This window comes from Mytilus californianus, unplaced genomic scaffold, assembly GCF_021869535.1.
Source record: "Mytilus californianus isolate M0D057914Y unplaced genomic scaffold, xbMytCali1.0.p SCAF_3, whole genome shotgun sequence".
In the NCBI taxonomy this organism is placed as follows: Eukaryota; Metazoa; Mollusca; class Bivalvia; order Mytilida; family Mytilidae; genus Mytilus; species Mytilus californianus.
In genome coordinates this window covers 112,346,610-112,370,548 of record NW_026262679.1, presented here as the reverse complement: position 1 = coordinate 112,370,548, position 23,939 = coordinate 112,346,610, and the positions used below count along the sequence as shown (strand labels likewise).

The following is a 23,939-nucleotide window of genomic DNA, read 5'->3' as shown; positions in this document are numbered from 1 at the left end:
ATCCATACACTTGAACACAAGTTATTGTCTGGAAACTAGAAAAATGCTTATTTTGGCCCCTTATTCCTTAATGTTTTGGGCAATTACCCCCAAACTCAATTCCAGCTTTCCCTTTGTGATATGGAACCTTGTAGTACAATTTCAGAAAGATCCATACACTTACACACAAGTTATTGTCATGAAACTAGAAAAATGCTTGTTTTTTGCCCCTTTTTTGGCCCCTTATTCCTAAAATTTTGAGGCAATTACCCCCAAAATCAATCCCAGCATTCCCTTTGTGATATGGAACCTTGTGGTACAATGTCAGAGAGATCCATACACTAACACACAAGTTATGTCTGGAAGTTACAAAAATGCTTATTTTTGGCCCCTTTTTGGCCCATAATTCCTTAACTGTTGGTACCATAACCCTCAAAATCAATCCCAACCTTCCTTTTGTGGTATTGAACCTTATGGTAAAATTTCATAGAGATCCATTCAATTAAACTAAAGTTAGAGTGTGAAAACCAATGTGTCTTACGACGACGACGACACCAACGTCATATACCAATATACAACCACAAAATTTTTTTGCGGTCGTATAAATACCCACACCCATAGATGAGAAATAAAAGTGCCTTCCCTTTGTGCCATGTATGTTTTTATGAAACAAAAATATAAGTGTATGCAACCTATATATACAATTAAAGAATACAAATACCTGCTGTTATCATTGTAATCTACTGAGTGATGTTTGTATTCCATGGATGATGTTATTTGACACTCAGTTCCAAGTGGTAGTCCATCTGCTTCTTTCTTTAATCTCTCTTTTGGACCAGCTATAAATAAAATAAAATGACAAAAAAGTATGATAAAACTTAATGCATAAAAGTTGAATGTACAACAGAAAATATCTTATTAATATAAGGGAATAGGTCATAATGACAGATCTCGTACTCGTATCTACATTGACCTAGAAAGCCATAGCTTCCAACTTATTTCAAAATAACTTTAGGATCCTAAATGTAAAATGGAAAGAACTTTTAAGAGAAACTTTCCTGGTTTTGCTGTATGATTTATAAACTGTTCAATGTTTTTTTATGCAAACTTTCCAACTTTTAGATGAATGAATTATAAATATATAAAATAAATTTTAAAATCTCACAAGTTCTGACATATGACGTCTTCTTTGTATCATTTTCTAGTGTGTGTGATGATACTCCATCTCCTGAACCATCATGGACAGATCCAATCCATTTCTGTGGATCCCATAAACCTTCAGAACTATAACAATATATAAATATGTATATGTGTTATATATATGTTACTTTTCAATGTCTATCTGATAGTTGATTTTGGCAAAGTTAAAACTTTATTAAATATTATATATTTCTACTTTTTTTCCATATTAGTTTCAATGTGTTATTGGGTCTGCATTTTATCAAATTACTGATACTATCTTTTCATTAATAATTTATGTTTATTACACAAGCATTATGTTTACCAAAACTTCATCATTAGTATAATAAACTGCTTCGCCTAGCGCAGCTGGATACGACCGCAGAGGTCCAACCCTGAACAGTTGGGGCAAAAATGGACACAATATTCAAGCTTGATATAGGTCTGAATTTGGATTGTAATTAAATATTTGATACATTATAGGTTTCTGACACAGAAAAATGTAGTCAAAGAACTTGAAATTGGTTATATGATTTGAATTTATATTCAATTGAAGATTTCTTGCTTTTGTGCAATACACTGTGCTGTTGCGCAAGACTCAGTAAATCTGTTATCAGACTATATACAAAGAATTAGCAAAATAAATTGTGACCCCAATTTTTCTTTGGAAAATTGACAATTTCTTAAATGTTGAGGGAAAAAAATTGCCCGCACCCCCCTTATTCGAAAAAAATAACATTTGAAGAAATTTTCTTTTAAGAAAAATCAATACACTTAAACACAAGTTATTGCCTGAAAATTAAAAAAATGCTTGTTTTAGACCCTTTTTTGGCCCCTAATTCCTGAACGGTTTCGGCAACTACACCTAAAATGAATCCCAACTTCTACTTGTGGTATTGAATCTTGTGGTACAATTTCAGAGCAATAACAATACTTATACACAAGTTATTGTCCTGAAACTAGAAAAATGCTTGTTTTGGACCATCACCCCCAAAAACAATCCCAACCTTCCTTTTGTGGTATTGAACCTTTTGATTAAATTTCAAAGAGATCCATACACATAAACTAAAGTTATTGTCAGGAAACCAAATGTCTTCAGATGATGTGATACCATTATACGACCCCAAATGTTTTTGCGGTCGTATAAAAAGTTATCATATTAATATATTCTGAAGTCCTTGAAAACATCGGTAAATATCTGATAACATACTTATCATAATCTGTAGACAGATATGCAGGTCTATTCGTTGAAGTTTTATGGTTTCTCAAATCATATAGCTGGTCCTGAAAATATAACATATTCCTGCTTAGTATTAAAATGATAAATCAATTCTGGTTCAACAATGCAAGAAAACATATTTTGTCCAAAAAAAATATACCGGTAATCACAAAACAAGCCCATACTTTATCAAACTAACAATGAGGAAAATAAACTATCACTTGAAAAGTAAATCTAAAGATCAAGTTTTCTTTTATTATTTTGTTTTAACTTATATTTGTAACACTCAGAAACGTGTCCTTCCCCCCAAACATGTCAGATTCCCCCAAATGTATCCACATGACATCACTGAACTGCGAAACATGTCTAAATGTAAAAGGGCGCCAAAGCATGTTATTTTTATTAACGCCCAATCGTGTCCATTTTTATAATAATGCCCAAACGTGTCCAATCTCACAAACGTGTCCATATATATGAAGCCTAACTTTTTCCTTTCTCTGAAAGCTCAACCGTGTCCATATCATAAAAATGTTCAAACGTGTCCCCGTTATTTGCATGGTTATTGCTCTTTCATATACTCCTTTTACTATTTCATTGCAAATTGAAATATAGTCCTTTAGGTCTTTATCAAACGAACAGTATAACCTGTGCCAAAATGGGGCCTCTGTTTGGTTGGGCGGGGTGTAAAAGTACGCAGCAATGTCTATAGGTAATAATGATGATATTGAATCAGATACCTCCTGTATAAGGAGAATGCCCCCTATCTGCACATTAAAATCCTTGTAACAACTCTTTCAGGGTGCCGTCGATGGTATGCATCAAGGCAACCATTTTTGTCCCTATACATATACCCTTATTATCTAGTGGCAGTTAGAATTTCCCCAACTTTAACTTTAAACGGCCTCTATTATATAAAGGGGAATAAAAGATTGTTATACTGAAGCCCCATAAAAATAAAGTGGTCTTTCTCCGCTCCCAAAAGTTATTATCTAATTCTGAGTCCCGATTAGTGTAAATTCCTAAGAACCGTACAGTGTAAATTCCTAATAACAGTACAAATTTAGGCCCAATCCCAAATTCCCGTAATAAAAATGTTACAATCCTAAAGTCCCTGAAATAGTCTTCCGTCTCTCATTAAAGAACTTACCAATAATATTTATTGTTAATAAGTTGTCGTCCTAAAAATGAATGAAATATTTGCCACTGGAGGTAATGTCTCTTGTTTGTGTGTCTTTAAGTGATGTTTGAAACCCAAAATTTATAATATAAAAACCTGAAAACAAGTTTATGATTTCAAGAGCTTTTAAAAAATCAGGACTGTTGAAAAAAATTGGAAAACACTTCTCCAGGAAGCCAGTCGTACATTATCCTCATACATGATTAATATTGTAAGGCATCACTGCAATTTATTAGTACAAAATAATTTACTGAGTAAACGATTGATTTAACTGTACTAAAGTAATGTTTGTTCGCTCTAAATATGCATCAAATACTTGCCACTAGACATTAAGAAAGCTACAGTCAAGAATTATGTATATGTTGGGCGGCTGTTATCTGCTCTTTGGTCGAGTTGTTGTCTCTTCGACATATTCCCCATTTCCATTCTCAATTTTATGATAATCAATCTTGCATAAATATAAACAACTGGCGTTGAACAAACTAATGCTAATTCATTTTGAATGTTCTTCTTTTAACTCTGTTCCTTTTTAATTTCTGGTAATTGTGCCCAAAATATATACTCCAGGATTAATGTCTTTTGAATGCGGCTTTGATCATATTTAGGATCCAACAAAAACCCGACATCTTCAATGTCCCCTATTATGGAATTGCCGTATATGTTATAGACGTCACTGAGAATATAATAGCACTTAAAGTCTTCAGACTTTCCGGCGTTTTAAAGTGGACACGTTTTGGCAAATAACAATTATTGGGCACGTTTGGGGGTTTTGAAATCGGACACGTTTGGGCGATATCAACTTTTAAGGACACGTTTGGGGGAAATAGACACGTTTGGGGGAAATAGACACGTTTGGGGGAATCTGACACATTTGGGGGGATGGACACGTTTGGGAGTGTTACATATTTACTTTTGAATTGAAAAAAATTAAAGATTTTCTGAAATACAACCAGCAACTAATAAAGAAAACAAGTTTTAATACTTCCCTAAAATTTTCTTGTATGAATGTTGAAAATTTAAGTCAGAGATTTGACATTTCAGGAATGAGTAAAAATGTGACTAGGGAACAGAAAAGAAACATATTTTTCTTTTTTTGAGGACTTCAAAGTGCATGCAATGACATGGCTTAGATTTTTTGAAAATTTTTTTTGGTTTAAAAACTTTTTTCAGAAGCAACAAGAGTGCAGCTACTGAAATGTCTGACCAGTTTTCTACTGATCATAATTGAACCCTCCAGGCAGACATGTACAGCTTACAATCATTCCAGACCAACAAATATATATCACCCTTTGCTTATAGAACCTGAGAAACTGACATAACCACAAACACTTAACATTGACTGATGAAAGTCATGAAACATGCCAGACAGACATGTACCCCTAAAACTCATTCACCTCGACAATGTCAGTTGGCCTATTGTTTTTGGTATCTGAGAAATGAACTATGCCTCAAAAACATCCTCTCAATCATAAAGGATCAGTCAGAAATTTTGAAGCAAAGCTTTTAACAGTTACTTAAGAATTTCTACAGATATGCCTGCAAAGAATGTTGCAGAATGAGATACAAAGGGATGATAATCTGATAGCTGTGAATGTTAACTATTTGTATAAAGATTTATATTTCATATTATAGAAACAGGGTTACTTTATATCTTCTATATATATATATATATACTTTACTCTTAACTTTTTGCCTAGTATATGTGTGTTACAAGTCCTTTACCTAATTTTCATTGTTCAGCCACTCTTAAATAAACTGTGTATTTTTTATCACATTATTTTCTTACTTATGAGTAATAGGATGACTATATCTGGTATATCACATCATTATAAGGTCTGCATGTCAGTCAGACAGGATTATTCACCTGACCTTGACCTCATTTCATACACCAATGATCTACATATGTATATGTTTGCTCAAGGAAGTTTCCAATCATCACCTAGTTATATACTGTAAATTCAGAAATTATTGCGATGTTTGAAGACTGAACAAAAATGCGAGATTAATTATTGCGATTTTTGAAGACTGAACAAAAATGCGAGATTAATTATTGTGATTTCAGGAAAAGCTTCATGCATATATATGTGTCCAATATCAGAATGCGAGTTCTTATTATTGCGATATTCACCCAGTGGCATTATTCGCATCAATAAAAACCTCGCAATAATTTCTGAATTTACAGTATATGCTATGGGAAACTATCAAACCATCACCTATATATAGTTCTACTTATATGTTCAAGGAAGATTGCAAACCATAACCTATAAATATGCTCAAGATATCAAAGCATGACCAATATACATGCATAGACAATTTCAGAATTTGATTGAAACAAAATTTATTGGCCATTACTGCTTGCTGGACTACTATTGAGAGTCAACTATTTTATTTCAAGTTAAATGACAACTTTTATTTCAGGTTATGTTTTTGACTTTTTTCAATTATTAGTTTCTTTTTTTAACATAAATGAATTCAACTTTGAATTTCTACTGTCCACAGATAAAAAAAAGACTAAACGAGGGAAAATTAATAAAATCTTAACATACCTATCTCCTTACCTGTCTCCATCCCAGGGGTCCAGATAGATAAAGTGTATCTCCTTACCCGTCTCCATCCCAGGGATCCAGATAGATAATATGTCTCTCCATACCCGTCTCAATCCCAGGGGTCCAGATAGATAATGTGTGTCTCCTTACCCGTCTCCATCCCAGGGGTCCAGATAGATAATGTGTATCTCCTTACCTGTCTCCATCCCAGGGGTCCAGATAGATAATGTGTATCTCCTTACCCGTCTCCATCCCAGGGGTCTAGATAGATAATGTGTATCTCCTTACCTGTCTCCATCTCCATCCCAGGGGTCCAGATAGACAATGTGTATCTCCTTACCCGTCTCCATTCCAGGAGTCCAGATAGATAATGTGTTATCTCCTTACCTGTCTCCATCCCAGGGGTCCAGATAGATGATGTGTATCTCCTGAACGTCTCCATCCCAGGGGTCCAGATAGATAATGTGTATCTCCTTAACTGTTTCCATCCCAGGGGTCCAGATAGATAATGTGTATCTCCTTAACCGTCTCTATCCCAGGGGTCCAGATAGATGATGTGTATCTCCTGAACGTCTCCATCCCAGGGGTCCAGATAGATAATGTGTATCTCCTTACCTGTCTCCATCCCAGGGGCCCAGATAGAATAAGATAATGTGTATCTCCTTACCTGTCTCCATCCCAGGGGTCCAGATAGATGATGTGTATCTCCTTACCCGTCTCCATCCCAGGGGTCCAGACAGATAATGTGTATCTCCTTACCCATCTCCATCCCAGGGGTCTACATAGATAATGTGTAGTGACATATAAAGAAACACACACTATTCTGCTCATAAATAATATTTGAGAAAACTTGCTAGGTGTCACTGAAGATATTAATAGCTGCAACCATGTATTTTAATCTGAAAATGTCTATATATGCTCAAGGACGATTTCGAACCATCACCTATATTTTTATGCTCAAGGAAGATTTCTACCATCACCTATATGTATATATATGCTCAAGGAAGATTTTAAACCATCATCTATATGTATATATATGCTCAAGGAAGATTTTAAACCATCACCTATATGTATATATGTGCTCAAGGAAGATTTCTACCATCACCTATATGTATATATATGCTCAAGGAAGATTTTAAACCATCATCTATATGTATATATATGCTCAAGGAAGATTTTAAACCATCATCTATATGTATATATATATATGCTCAAGGAAGATTTTAAACCATCACCTATATGTATATATGTGCTCAAGGAAGATTTCTACCATCACCTATATGTATATATGTGCTCAAGGAAGATCTGAAATCAGAATTCTCACCTGTCTATGATTTTCTGTGTTTCCACTCATGATTGAATCTCCATACCTCCAATCACTTACCCTACTATAAATATAGGTAGGTTTGTACCCAGAGTTATCTACATCCATCTTGGCTGCTTCTTTCCTATTTCTACTTCTCTCCGAAGAATCAACTTCTCTTTCCATCCTGACAATACATGTTGAAAATAAAAACAACTTTTAAAGTTAGAATTTGATCCTCACGCAATTCATAATTATAAAAGGAGATCATTATTTATGTCATTGCTAAAGTACATATGCGCCATGAAAGCATGATACGCCTGTCGCTTTTTCAACAAATAAAGTTCCATAAATCCTCAATGTCATATCAGAAATTTATAAAAAAAAAATTAAAGGGAGCTTGTTTTAATAGATATAAACCAGTCACCAAAATTTCATGAAAACTTTTCAAAGCATTTTTTGAGTTATTTTCAGAAAACAAGAAAATCCCCCCTTTTTTATGAATAAAATCACACAACTCGAAAACATAAAATCTAAAATTTATAAAAATTGAAAGGGAGCTTACGTCAATAGATATAAACAATTCATCAAAATTTCATGTTAATTGATTAAAGCAGTTTTCAGTTATTGTCCAACATGTTGATGACGGACAGCAGACATTGGTGTACCATAATACGTCCAGTAAACAGGCGTATAAAAATTAAAAAAGAAATCACTTTGATCAAAGTTAGACTGGACAAACAAGAATGCAGCCATCTCATAATTCAAAGTATCTGAAAACTTGAAGTACACATGTACAATGTAGGGGTCTGACAAATCTGAAAAACCCGCAGTGTTGAAGAAATGTATGAGAAATGTTTTAATGTAGATCTGGTGTCTTTTTCTGAGCATCCCTTCGGGCATGTTGCAACAATACCTACTGGGTTTAAAAATATTTTGCCTAGTTACACAGTTTTATTCAAGATACAACAGAAACATCTAAAACTTGAAATTTAAAGATTAAACTATCAAACAAGAGGCTGTCAGAGTGACAGCAAACCAGATTTTCCTGCAGAGGTCGAACCCTAACAGTTGAGCAAGTATGGACACTACATTTAAGCTTAAAACAGCTCTGAATTTGGATTGTGATTGAATATTTGACACAGCATAGGTTTGTGACACAAAATGAATGTGGTCAAAGAACTGAAATATTTGAAATTGGACATTTACCTATTATGGTCCAATATCCAAAATCTAAGTACATATTAGAATCAGCATATCAAAGAACCCAAAGAATTTTATTTTTGATGAAATCAGACAACAGTTTAATTTAGGACCCTTTGGATCTCAATGTGGACCAATTTGATAAAGAAGATCACAATCCAAAATCTCTCAATACATGGTTAGATTCAGCATATCAAAGAACCCCATAAATTCAATTTTTGTTGAATCAAACAAAGTTTAATTTTGGACCCTGATTTGGACCAACTTGAAAACTGGGCCCAAAAATCTAATATTTAAATACAGGTTTAGATTCAGCATTTGAAAGAACCCTATATATATATTTAATTTATATTGAAATAAAACACAGTTTAATTTTATCCATAATATTTTCTTTGCAAAGGGAAATAACTCAAACTGGATAAATAGTTTTCTAAAATAAGATATGATGCAATTTTTCAAATTATAATCAATAATATAATAACTACAACCAGTGATGACTAAGTTCTCTAAAATTAGATATGATTTAACACTCAAACATTGTTAGAATCAGCATATCAAAGAACCAAAGAATTCAATTTTTGATGAAATTAAGCAGAAGTTTAATTTAGGACCCTTTGGACCTCAATGTGGTATTATCTTATTAATAAGGAAAATAAATACAGGTTTAGATTAAGCATTTCAAAGAACCCTATATATATTCAGTTTATGTTGAAATCAAACTCAGTTTAATTTTGGACCCCGATTTGGACAAACTTGAAAACTGGGCCCAAAATCAGAAATCTAAATATATGTTTTTTAATAGACAATATAAGCTTAGTTTTTAAAGGAGTTCACTTTATAAAAAAAAAAAATATATAGCATACAGAAAATTAGTTTTTACTGATAAACATACAAACTTGCCACAAAATTCTTCAAACAATTTAACAAAGAAAAGAAGAAAAAAATCCAAAATTTTATTTATCATTAATACAATGTCTTTTCAAAATCTATAAAACTAATCAGTAACAAGAAATAATTGTAACGGGATGCTGTTACGAAGTCTCCCAAGCAAAGCTCCCATAATTCATAATTCCCATGGTCGCCGGACATTGGGCAAAGTCCAGTACAAATTGGTTTGTGATATGCATAAGTGACGCCTATGGATTGACCCTGTATGTCATTCAAATCTTCTTGAAATGACGAACAGGAATATATATGGTTTAAATTTAGGGGTGGGGATCTCGACCATTTACAAGTTCTCAAACAGGAGGGGAGTGGGGGTGACCCCAGGGGACTCGCCTTTTATTTCATTTGATTTGTTTTATTGTCCCATACAAAAATATATATGGTTTCAGGTTGGGGATCTTGACCGTTTACAAGTTTTCAAAAAGAAGGGGGGTGGGGGTTACCCCCGGGGATTTCCCCTAAATTTCATTTTATTTGTTTTTTATTGTCCCATACAAGAATATACAAATGTATATGGTTTAGGGGTGGGGATATCGACCGTTTACAAGTTTTCAAAAAGAAGGGGGATGGGGGTTACCCCCGTGGACTTCCCCTATATTTCATTTGATTTGTTTTATTGTCCCATACAAGAAGAAATATGGTTTCAGGGTGGGGATCTTGACCGTTTACAAGTTTTCAAAAAGAATGGGTGTGAGGGTGAAACCGGGGACTCCCCCAATATTTCATTTGATTTGTTTTATTGTCCCATACAAGAATATATATGGTTTAGGGGTGGGGATCTCAACCATTTACAAGATAAAAGCACATTCTCAAATTGAAGGAGGGTGGGGGTAAGAATATATATGGTTTAGGGAGACTTAATTATCGACAAAATGTCTAATAAAATGCTCCACAGGGCGCAGCTTGATACGACCGCAGAGGTCGAACCCTGAACAGTTGGGGCAAGTATGGACACAACATTCAAGCTTGATACAGCTCTGAATTTGGATTGTGATTAAATATTTGACACAGCATAGGTTTCTGACACAGAATGAATGTGGTCTAAGAACTTAAAAATTTTAAATTGGACATTCAACTATTATGGTCCAATATCCAAAATCTAAAAACATGGTTAGATTCAGCATATCAAAGAACCCCAAGAATTCAATTTTTGATGAAATCAAACAAAGTTTAATTTTGGACCCTTTTGACCTCAATGTGGACAAAGTTGATAATGGGGCCCAAAAATCAAAAATCTAAATACATGGTTAGATTCAGCATACAATGTATCAAAGAACCCCATATATTCAATTTTTGTTGAAATCAAATAAAGTTTAATTTTGGACCCCGATTTGGACCAACTTGAAAACTGGGCCCATAATCAATAAAATGCTTCGCTGGGGCGCAGCTTGATACGACCGCAGAGGTCGAACCCTGAACAGTTGGGGCAAGTATGGACACAAAATTCAAGCTTGATACAGCTATGACTTTGGATTGTCATTAAATATTTGACACAGCATAGGTTTCTGACACAGGATGAATGTGGTGTAAGAACTGGAAAAAATTTAATTTACCTATTAAGGTGGAATATCCATAAACTAAATTGTTTGTTAATTTCAATATATCAAAGAATATGTAGAATTCAATGTTTGATGTAATGTAATAAAGTTGAAATTTGGACCGTTTTTGTTCAATGTGGACCAATTTGGTAACATGTATAAATAATCAAAAATCTAAATACATGGGAGCCCATTTAAATACATCATAAAGGTATTAAAATAGAAAGTGACATCATAGTCATGGCTAAAAATAAACAAAAATCCTTAATCAGCAACATTTAAAGTAATATCTAAAAATAAAATTCCTTTGTAACCATAAAAGCCCATTTAAATACATCATAAAGATATTAAAATAGAAAATGACATCATAGTCATGGCTAAACATAGCTAAAAACCCTTAATCAGCAGCATTTAACAGTAATATCTAAAAATGGAAATTACATCATAAAGGTATTAAAATAAAAAATGACATCATAGTCATGGCTAAAAATAAACAAAATCCTTAATCAGCATCAGCAACATTTTATAGTAATATCTAAAAATAAAATTCCTTTGTAACCATAAAAGCCCATTTAAATACATCATAACAGATATTAAAATAGAAAATGACATCATAGTCATGGCTAAACATAGCAAAAACCTTAATCAGCATCATTTAACAGTAATATCTAAAAATAAAAATTTTTTTGCAACCATAAAAGTAAAATAGAAAATGACATCATAATCATAGCTAAAAATAAACAAAAATTTTTTTTATTGGCAAATTTTAAATGGAGTTTATTATACTAAAACAATAAATTTGCAACCATAAACATGATAAAACCCCATTTAAACACATCATAAAAGTATTAAATAATTCAACTACATCATAAGGCTATAAAAATAGAAAATGACTTCATAGTCAAGGCTAAAGGTAAACAAAAAACCTTCATCAGCAAAATTTTATATTGGCAAATTTCCAATGAAGTTTATTACACTAAAATTGTTGGCAAATTTCCAATGCATTTATTAACAATAAAGTTATTGGCAAATTTCCAATTTACATAATTTAAAAGCAGTGTAGATGAGATATTTAAATGAGTTTGAATTACCAACCTTACACTGCTTTTAAATAATGTTCTTTACTCAATTATTTGTCTATTAAAATGGAAACCCTTGTTTTTTAACCTTTTTTCCCCTTATTCCTTAAACATTAGAGCCATAACCACCCCCCCCCCCCCCCCCCCCCCCCCCCCCCCCCCCCCCAAAGCCAATTATTACTTTCCAATGTAACTTAAATTTCCAATATACATAATTTTAAATTTCAAATCCTCATGATATATAACCGTATCATTATTATTTTCTTTCATATATAAATCTGAAACAACCATCTTTAAATGGAAAATTTTAAAGAAAAAAAAAGGAAAAAAAAAAATCCTACCTCCCACACATTTTTTCAACCCCCTTTTGATTCATCATCCCCCACCTCAATCACAACCTTCAATTTGTGGTATGGTACATTGCAATACAATTTCACAGAGATCCATACACTTGAACACAAGTTTTTGTTGCAAACTAAAAAAATCCTTATTTTTGACCAATATTTGGCCCCTTATTCATAAATGTTTGAGCAATTAACCCCAAAACTCAATTCCTACTTTCTCTTCGTGATAAAAAAATAACTAACTTAAAATGTAAATTTTAAACAAAAAAAAAAGGAAAAAAAAAAATTACCCCTTTTTTGACCCCCGCCCCCCTTTTGATTCATCACCCCCACCCCCCTTTCCCCCAAAACCAAGCTCAATAACAGCCTTGCCTTTGTGGTATGGTACCTTGTAATACAATTTTAGAGAGATCCATACACTTGAACACAAGTTATTGTCTAGAAACTAAAAAATGCTTATTTTAAACCCCTTTTTAGGCCCCTTATTACTAAACGTTTTGGGCAATTACCACAACACTCAATTCCAGCTTTCCCTTTGTGAAATGGAACCTTGTAGTAAAATTTCAGAAAGATCCATACACTTACACACAAGTTATTGTCATGAAACTAGAAAAATGCTTGTTTTTTGCCCCCTTTTGGCCCCTTATTCCTAAAATTTTGAGGCAATTAACCCCAAAATCAATCCCAGCATTGACCCTTTGTGATATGGAATCTTGTGGTACAATGTCAAAGAGATCCATATGCTAACACACAAGTTATGTCTGGAAGTTACAAAAATGCTTATTTTCGGCCCCTTTTTGGCCCCTAATTCCTTAACTGTTGGTACCATAACCCCCAAAATCAATCCCCACCTTCCTATTGTGGTATTGAACCTTATGGTAAAATTTCATAGAGATCCATTCACTTAAACTAAAGTTAGAGTGCGAAAACCATTGTGTATTCGGACGACGACGCCGGACGACGACGACGCCAACGTCATACCAATATACGACCTCAAATTTTTTTTGCGGTCGTATAAAAATCTAAATACATGTTTAGATTCAGCATATCAAAGAACCCTAAGAATTCAATTTTTGTTAAAATCAAACTAAGTTTAATTTTGGACCCTTTGGACCTTAATGTAGACCAATTTGAAAACAGAACCAAAAATTAAGAATCTAAATACATGGTAAGATTCAGCAAATCAAAGAACCCCAATAATTCAATTTTTGATGAAATCAAACAAAGTTTAATTTTGGACCCTTTGGACCTCAATGTGGACCAATTTAAAAACGGGGCCCAAAATCCAAAAACTTAATACACGGTTAGATTCAGCATATTAAAGAACCCCAAGAATTCAAGAATAAAACCCCATTGAAATTGGTCAAGAAATAAGCAATTTATACGAAGTATCTTCTTTTGCACAATACTGTGCAATTGAATATTTCTTGCTATTGCGCAATACTGTACAATTGACAATTTCTTGCTATTGCGCAATATTGTGCTATTGAAAATTTCTTGCTATTGCGCAATACTGTGCAATTGAAGATTTCTTGCTATTGTGCAATACTGTGCAATTGAAAATTTCTTGCTATTGCACAATACTTATTTTATAATAATTTACACATCCTGTTTGGTGTGTATCTCCTACCATATCATTATTATTTGCTTTTAAATATAAAACAGAAATAACCAACTTAAAATGGAAAATTTAAAAAAAAAAAAAAAAGGAAAAAAAGAAAAAAAGGAAAGAAAAAAAAATCCCCCCCCCAAATTTTTTGAACCCCCTTATGATTATTCACCCCCAAACTCAATCCCAGCCTTCCCTTTGTGGTATGGTACCTTGCAGTACAATTTCAGAGAGATCCATACACTTGAACATAAGTTATTGTCTGGAAACTAGAAAAATGCTTATTTTTGGCCCCTTTTTTGCCCCTTATTCCTAAACGTTTTGGGCAATTACCCCCAAACTCAATTCCAGCTTTCCCTTTGTGATATGGAACCTTATAGTACAATTTCAGAAAGATCCATACACTTACACACAAGTTATTATCTTGAAACTAGAAAAATGCTTTTTTTTTGCCCCTTTTTGGGCCCCTAATTCCTAATATTTTGAGGCAATTACCCCCAAAATCAATCCCAGCATTCCCTGTGTGATATGGTACCTTGTGGTACAATTTCAGAGAGATCCATACACTTGAACACAAGTTATTGTCTGGAAACTAGAAAAATGCTTATTTTTGGCCCCTTTTTGGCCCCTTATTCCTAAACGTTTAGGGCAATTACCCCCAAACTCAATTCCAGCTTTCCCTTTGTGATATGGAACCTTGTAGTACAATTTCAGAAAGATCCATACACTTACACACAAGTTATTGTCATGAAACTAAAAAAATGCTTGTTTTTTGCCCCTTTTTTGGCCCCTAATTCCTAAAATTTTGAGGCAATTACCCCCAAAATTAATCCAAGCATTCCCTGTGTAATATGGAACCTTGTTGTACAATGTCAGAGAGATCCATACACTAACACACAAGTTATGTCTGGAAGTTACAAAAATGCTTATTTTTGGCCCCTTTTTGGCCCCTAATTCCTTAACTGTTGGTACCATAACCCCCAAAATCAATCCCAACCTTCCTTTTGTGGTATTGAACCTTATGGTAAAATTTCATAGAGATCCAGTCACTTAAACTAAAGTTAGAGTGCGAAAACCAATGTGTCTTCGGACGACGCCAGACGACGACGACGACGCCAACGTCATACCAATATACGACTGCAAAAATTTTTTGCGGTCGTATAAAAATTAAGAATCGAAATACACGGTTAGAATTGGCATATCAAAGAACCCCAATAATTCAATTTTTGATGAAATCAAACAAAGTTTAATTTTGGACCCTTTGGACCTCAATGTGGACCAATTTAAAAACGGGGCCCAAAATCCAAAAACTGAATACACAGTATGATTCAGCATATTAAAAAACCAGAGGAATTCAAGAATAAAACCCCATTGAAATTGGTCAAGAAATAAGCAATTTATACGAAGTATCTTCTCTTGCACAATACTGTGCAATTAAATATTTCTTGCTATTGCGCAATACTGTACAATTGACAATTTCTTGCTATTGCGCAATATTGTGCTATTGGATATTTCTTGCTATTGCGCAATACTGTGCAATTGAAGATTTCTTGCTATTGTGCAATACTGTGCAATTGAAAATTTCTTGCTATTGCACAATACTTATTTTATAATAATTTACACATCCTGTTTGGTGTGTATCTCCTACCATTTCATTAATATTTGCTTTTAAATATAAATCAGAAATAACCAACTTAAAATGGAAAATTTTAAAAGAAAAAAAAAGGAAATAAAGAAAAAAAAGGAAAAAAAAAAAAAAATCCCCCCCCAAATTTTTTGAACCCCCTTATGATTCATCACCCCCAAACTCAATCCCAGCCTTCCCTTCGTGGTATGGTACCTTGCAGTATAATTTCAGAGAGATCCATACACTTGAACACAAGTTATTGTCTGGAAACTAGAAAAATGTGTTTTTTGGCCCCTTTTTGGCCCCAAATTCCTAAACATTAAGGGCAATTACCCCCAAACTCAAACCCAGCTTTCCCTTTGTGATATGGAACCTTGTAGTACAATTTTAGAAAGATCCATACACTTACACACAAGTTATTGTCCTGAAACTAGAAAAATGCTTGTTTTTTGCCCTTTTTGGCCCCTAATTCCTAAAATTTTGAGGCAATTACCCCCATCATCAATCCCAGCCTTCCCTTTGTGGTATGGTACCTTGCAGTACAATTTCAGAGAGATCCATACACTTGAACACAAGTTATTGTCTGGAAACTAGAAAAATGTGTTTTTTGGCCCCTTTTTGGCCCCTTATTCCTAAACGTTTAGGGCAATTACCCCCAAACTCAATAACAGCTTTCCCTTTGTGATATGGAACCTTGTAGTAAAATTTCAAAAAGATCCATACACTTACACACAAGTTATTGTCATGAAACTAGAAAAATGCTCGTTTTTTGCCCCTTTTTTGGCCCCTAATTCCTAAAATTTTGAGGCAATTACCCCCAAAATCAATCCCAGCGTTCCTTTTGTGATATGGAACCTTGTGGTACAATGTCAGAGAGATCCATACACTAACACACAAGTTATGTCTGGAAGTTACAAAAATGCTTATTTTTGGCCCCTTTTTGGCCCCTAATTCCTTTACTGTTGGTACCATAACCCCTAAAATCAATCCCAACCTTCCTTTTGTGGTATTGAACCTTGTGGTAAAATTTCATAGAGATCCATTCACTTAAACTTAAGTTAGAGTGCGAAAACCAATGTGTCTTCGGACGACGCCGGACGATGCCAGACGACGACGACGCCAACGTCATACCAATATACGTCCACAAAAATTTTTTTGCGGTCTTATAAAAATGACCAGTAAATTTCTTACTATGTTTATACAGTCCTATATAGCTTATAATCATCAGCACTTAGGAAACAGAGAATTTTAAAATAAATCTGTCCCTCCAATTATAATTGTGAGATAAGACATTTACCATCTGCTTTGTTATAATCTGATAACAGGAGAAAATTATTTAAAAACACTTAGTGTAATCAAACTTTATATATATAATTAACCATTTCTGTACAAAGAGAAATAACTCAATCACATTATAAATACCACTTTTGGATATTAAAAAGGGTGATAACTCAACAAGGAGAAAAGCTAAAATCGTGAAAATTGTTCTTGACCTTCATTTAATCACAGGAAACCACATATCTAAATTTGAAAAAATTTCATCGAAGTGTTTTCATGTTATTGAACGGACACTGTTTGGCAGCCGCAACCCGTTCGCCTGCCCGCCGTACATCCCCAAATCAATAACCGATATTTCCTTCTAAAATCCGGTTAAAAAGTAAGTGTCGGTAAGTCTGTTTAAAATTTTCAGAAAAATTCCTTTTAAAATCAAGGGCAGATAATTATATTGAAACTGATAGCTATACATATATTACAATCTGTGTGTTTTGGATTTTCCAAGTAAATAAGGTCCATGACCCCTATTATTTTTTGCTATTTCGTAAGTATTTATAATATGAAAAGCAATTATCGCATTGAATTATAACCAATTCTATCATTTTTTGTTTTCTCAATAAGGAAAAATTAAGTTTCCCTTTTATAACCCATACAAAATAACTGTGATTTAGTAAATTTCAAAGTATTTTAACGAAAGAAACAAGGTCTGTGACCCCCAGCTTTAATACTGAAATTTTAAAGTACAATGACCAAGAAGTCTTGTACAGAAGTTTGAGAATAATCTATAGTCGAACATTTAGACACCCAAGCTACCTTAAGTACAAAGTACACTCAGTGTTCTTACCAGGGCCTTTTGCAGTAGCCATTAACAATGTAGGGTATCTCTGTTTTTAAATGAAAGGGATTTTTATCAGTAATGCCATAATTATGCTTACATGTTAGGCCAAAAAAAATATAAATGTCTGTTTAAGGTTTCTTCCTTTAAAAACCAGGGTAGGTAGGTAACTCCATTTTTTTTTTGGCAGGAAGTTTGCTGTGTGATGTTTGTACAGGATTGGTGTATTAACTAATATCACTGTGCTTAAACAGCTGTTGGTAACTAAAGTTACCCACAGCCCAAGATGGAGCCCCTGGCATCAGTATTTGATATCTTATTCTGATTCAAAAGGATTTAGTCTATTAGAACAAATCAACATGACCTTAGTCTTATCACTATTCAATATCATATCATTATCACTACACCAATTCATAACATTCATTGACATTACAAAAACCTACATTCATAAATACATTTAAATCTGTTAGTTACCGATTGAGATGACTTATATAAAGTTGTATCATCAGCATAAAGCTCTGAAGAAACATTTTCAAGCACAAGTGACAAATCATTGATAAATATTATAAAAAGTAAAGGTCCAAACATGATGGAACCTTGTGGTACTCCTGATTGAACCTCTCGGAAATGAGATTCAATATCATTGATCATTACCTTCCAGGGTTCTCACTAGGAATTTTTCATGGTGAGTCCTGGTACTCATCACTTTTAGAAATGGTGAGTCCCAATAGATTTTGATGATTCCAGGATGCATGTAATTTTTTGTGTCTTAATATGATGAAATATAATGAAATAAAACTAAAACGATGCTTGTTGGGTTGGTAGTTTTGATCATGTTGATTACATGTATATCAATAAAAGTTATGATATCTTATAGACTACCATTTCCTCTCTTTATTAGGTTTAGATGGAATAGTGACTGAAGTAACTGAAGTTGTTGTTTCTGAAGATCTTTCTATGTCTATCAATTCTTGGTATAGTGGGTCATTGACTCTTGATCTTTTACTTGGTTCTGATGATTCAATGTCATCAGGTTTCCTTTTGAAGAAGGACTTTAATTTTGACTGATTCTGATATTGTGATACTGATGTCATTTTGTTGGACAAGCCAGTATTTATAAGAAATAGGGATTGCATGAACACAGACTTGTCACTGTTCATATCAATTATTATTAATCAATTTTAATTATATTTAATCAATCTGTTAATAATCACTCTGATGTTTGCATCATGATGATGATCATTATTATAATCTTTAATAAAATCAAGCAAATCTAAAGTGAACACTGTAACCGTAAATCATTTTTTAATCAGATTTGTTTCAATTTCAAAACATTTTCCACCTTTGTTTACGATTGCGATGTTCAGCATGCACAATACGAGAGAAATGTTAAATCATTTGAAGGCCAAAAAAATTATTCTTATCCGTAAAATTTTTAATCTTCACTGTTCTACGATCTATTTTATGCATAGTAGCAACAGTTTTGAAATATTATATTATTTCATTTCAAGTTCTCAAAAAATTTTACTTTCTTTGTTTCAATAGATAAGTATGTGATGTTCAACATGTGGAAATATTCAAGCTTTTCAAATACTCGTAAACTTTTTAAAAATCAGTAACTATTACATTTTTATTAATCAGTTTGAACAGAAGTATTATATTTTAGGATGAAATATGTTTAATTTTAAAAAATAGTTATCAGTCAACAAAAATATTTATCTATGCATTACATAATTTTTCAACATCGACTTCCGGTTAAGTTTCCTGTCAAAACAATCTTAACAATGTCGACGATCATGAATCTTCTAGGCAAAAGACAGTCAAGGGTGTAACTTGAATAAATTGTTAGAGAAAAATAACGTACATGTGTTATTACGGATACTTTCTCTTAATCTGTAGTAACATATGCTTGTTATCAGTTAAATGTACCATAAAATTTTTTATTTTCAGTGGGCACTTGGGAATTCTTGAAACTTGCGCAGTAACTTAATACATAACCATGAAAACTAATTTTCCAATTCAATTAATACATTTTTGATCAACCATGGTAAATCAATGAGACAAGGCTTTTAAGTGATAACTTAGCTGTAATAACAAGGCTTAGTTATTACAGGCATTTAACTTATTACATGAGACACTTGGGAATGACTAGGAAGCTTGCGCAGAACCTCATTACATGCTCTTATCATTATTTATTACAATAAATTAAAATACATTGTGATATATGTAGGAGAAAAGGCTTTGAAGAGATGTAGAGAAGCTGTAATAACACCCTTTTGTTATTACAGGCATATTTTTTCTGTAATAACACGGGTATGTTATGCATGATTGGCAAACTATGGGCTGTTATATCTTTCTAAAGTTTAATATACATAAAGACAATTATAATATCAATAGAACTAGTACACAATTTAACAAAATAAAGGATGTATAATGCCCCTTTGAAACATGTAACATACATATGTTATCACAGATTTTAGATTTTTTAGCCCTCAATAACAAATGTATGTTATTTTTCTCTAATAACTAATTTAAGTTAGACCCTTGACTGAACGATGTGTTTTGGACTCAGGGGATACAACGAGGACGCCCCCCACGGGTTTCAAAAATGACGCGTCCAGCTCGATTTTCATGCGTCTTAACGAGAACCCTGATCTTCTGAAATCTTCCTGATAAATAAGATTGGAACCAATCAATAGCATGATCATCACAATGATACATTCTTAATTTGCTGAGTAAACTGTTATGATTAACAATGTCAAATGCTTTTCTAAAGTCTAAAAAAAGTGCATAATAATAAATTGTGAAATTCCCTTTATCCATTTCACTTAGCCATTCATTGATTTATTAGAGTAGGGCAGTGTTACATGAATGTCCAGATCTAAAATTGCTGCCTTAAAAGAAGTTTTAATGTGACGAAATATGCATATAGTTGCTTAAATACCGATTTTTCGAAAAATTTTCCCTTTTATAGAAGCCTAAAATTTTTGAACAAAGTTTTCTACCCAATGTCTTTCAGATAGATGGACACACAGAGTATAGTGGTTACTAGAACTGCTTTCGCCAATGGCAAAGCAGGTAAAATACGATACTTATATGTACGGACTTTGTACTCTTTCACAAGTACAAATGTACATGTAACACCTGCCTCATATTACATGTATTAGTAAAGTGTAAAGTCTAAAGAGAAAGTAGAATAGACCTATTCATGTTTTCAAATTCCAGAGTTTCCCTCAATTTGAAAGTATCAAAATCATTTAACATACTTGCATCAAGGAAAAATACAGATCAACTATAATCAAAACATGTCTAGTTTTACAGGAATTTTTATGGAATGTTGGGTCGAGTATTATTCAGGCAACATGAAATGGTCTATTTCAGTTTTCCCCCGACTATGGATGAACAAATTATAGTTTAACCCTATGCATTGTAACGCAGAAACACTAAGTTTCATATTTCTACTAATGGAAAAGAAAATGCTGAAGGATGAAAAACTTCATCGCAAATTTACCATGTGTCGGTGTATCCGATATATGATGGAATCTGGGTAGGGAACAACATTTGTTTTTTTTAAATTTCATTAGTTTTACCTGCAACCGTTACTGTATCTTTAAAGGAAAATTAAAAATCTTAGCAGGAAATCATTATTTGGTTTTATAGAAACATAATGAAAAAAGTCTGCCAAACTAGCAAACTTCAATTTTTGATTGGAAAACTGGATCTTAGTTTTACTAATAGTACTTTCCCGTATTCCATATGCAGGCATGGGTAACAGTGCAAAAGTAAAACTCGTATAGTTTACGGAATAGTCTTTTCATTCCGGTTATTTTGTTATTTGTTTTTTTTCTAAAACACCTATTTTTCAGTATCTTTTTTTTTTAAATAATTTTTTCAGTAACGATCCAATAAAGATTGAAGACACATGCAAAGTGATAAAAAGTTTACTACTTAACTAAGATAAGACAGATCCATAATACCAGAGACATATAATACAATTGTATTATATGTCTCTGATAATACATATTATGTCTTATATGTATTATGTCTCTGATGATTCACTAATGAAAAACACAACTAATTTCGAATCAGATATAAACATATAACCCCCTTACATAATGATCTGAGCCCACAGCCAGACCAATTTCATAAGACTGTATGTAAAATGGCATGCATAAATCATTGTGACCTATAGTTGTTAATTTCTGTGTCATTTGGTCTCTTGTGGAGAGTTGTCTCATTGCGGGCAATCATACCACATCTTCTTATTTTTATATATATATTTTTGGTAGGCAAATATTGTAACGGTGGGCTTCAAAACTACTGCATTGATAATATGAGTTCAAAACATTTATACATATAAGTTCTATTATATGTAAACAAAACAAACAAAAAACACAAAAAAAAAACACAGTTTTCTTGAATAAAAGGCAAAATTAGCAATTCTTTTAACCTACATGAAATTTTTACATGTTTTAAAAATTTATCATGACATCAAAATTTTTTCTCAAACGATTATATTGAGGACATTGTAGTAGGAATTTAAATGTACTAAACGTAAATCACCAAATTTGCTAAGTTCGCTTTTCATTCAAGCCGAAAACCGTTTTTTTTTCACAATTATTGAAACCTATATAAATAAAGACTGGGAAAATTAACAAGATACTACTCGTTCATTTTGTCTAACTAGAATTTCTGTTCATTGTCTGAAATTCAGTTTCAACGAGTAAACACGATTAAAATTGAAAAAAATACAAGAAAGAATACTCCGCCTCATTTACCAGTATTACAACATGACATGATGATTTTTACTTTTAAAGTGAAAAGTGCCATCTCTTAAATAAGACGCATAAGAACGATGGCATTAGAGGTATTCAGGACAGTAATAAAGAAAATCAAATTTACCTTCATCATCTTATACACATGTACATCAAAGAAACAAAATATTTTAAATAAAGCTTTTGATTTGATTTGATAGTTAATAGAGGAATCATTAAATTTAGAATGACAAGCCGGATATCTAGAAGAATAGACAGAAAACAATCTTATTACATTGGTTTCAGTATGAAATATCGTTATTTACCATTTATTTCACATGACTAGAATTATAAAATAAATCTTGTAAGAACATGTCCACAGAAAAAAATCTATAGGTCCTTGCATTTCCTACGATATTTTTTATTAAAAGTCAAAGTAACAAAAAGAATAACTGATGAAAGATTGATAAAAAAAAAGTCGTCAACGAGCAGCACTGATACATGTAATTGAGTCATGCGCTACTGACATTCATAAATAGTGTATTCTTACGGTTTCTCGTTTATTTTGTTCAAACTCCAAATTCTTGGACTAGTTACTCTATACTTATCAAACATGGTTTCAATATCTTTTTGATAATACATTTATTTCACGGTTTTAAAAAAATTAACGCTCATAGCATATAAAATATACAAAGATACTTATAATCAGTGACTATTTCTAGTTCTCTGTTATGGATAGAAAAAAATACTATTTCTAGGTAGTCTGGCATTGGAGAAAATAAGATTTTTTGTCTCCTTAACATATATATTAATTGTTGCCATTTTTCACAACTTTAACATTTTTATAGGGTCATCCACATATACAGAGTTTTAAAACATTGTACACCAAGTTCATCTTTTTTTTCCATTATGCATTGTGCGTGATTTCATAATTGGTATATACTTTGAAAAAATCAGAAACCTTTTTTGTTAATATCATTTCCTAAAGCATTACATAATAACAGACAATTTATCCGAATAAAATTACCGTCCGACTAGAGCATTAAAAGTTAGATACATGTGTAGGACGTTAAACAGCCCAACTAACTAACCGAATAAAATTAGATGATTTTCAAAGTCGAAAACGTACATAATTTTTTTTAAAATTCTTAATTAAAATAACTCTAAAAATGCATACAATGATTGTTATATGAAATATCCATAGCTAAACATGGCTCGATTTTCAAGTAAATGTTAAAAATATAAGAAAAAATCTTACCAAGACAAGACAAAAGAGCAATGGAGGTCATTTAGTAGTTCGGTATTACTACTTTGTACTTATAGATTG

At 32.7% G+C, this 23,939-nt stretch overlaps 1 protein-coding gene across 1 annotated transcript in view; it reads right to left on the bottom strand.

Annotated features, from left to right (window-relative positions):
• The window catches only part of LOC127735819 (uncharacterized), a 45,037-nt gene extending 23,466 nt beyond the window's left edge, over positions 1 to 21,571 (bottom strand). The window contains exons 1-5 of the mRNA XM_052246199.1: positions 21,449 to 21,571; positions 7,485 to 7,590; positions 2,369 to 2,442; positions 1,145 to 1,263; positions 701 to 818 (exon numbers count right to left, since the gene is read on the bottom strand). Of these exons, the coding sequence (XP_052102159.1) occupies positions 701 to 818; positions 1,145 to 1,263; positions 2,369 to 2,442; positions 7,485 to 7,589 (416 nt within the window). The 5' untranslated portion in view covers position 7,590; positions 21,449 to 21,571. The remainder of the gene's footprint in view (positions 1 to 700; positions 819 to 1,144; positions 1,264 to 2,368; positions 2,443 to 7,484; positions 7,591 to 21,448) is intronic.
• Positions 21,572 to 23,939: the final 2,368 nt, after the last annotated feature.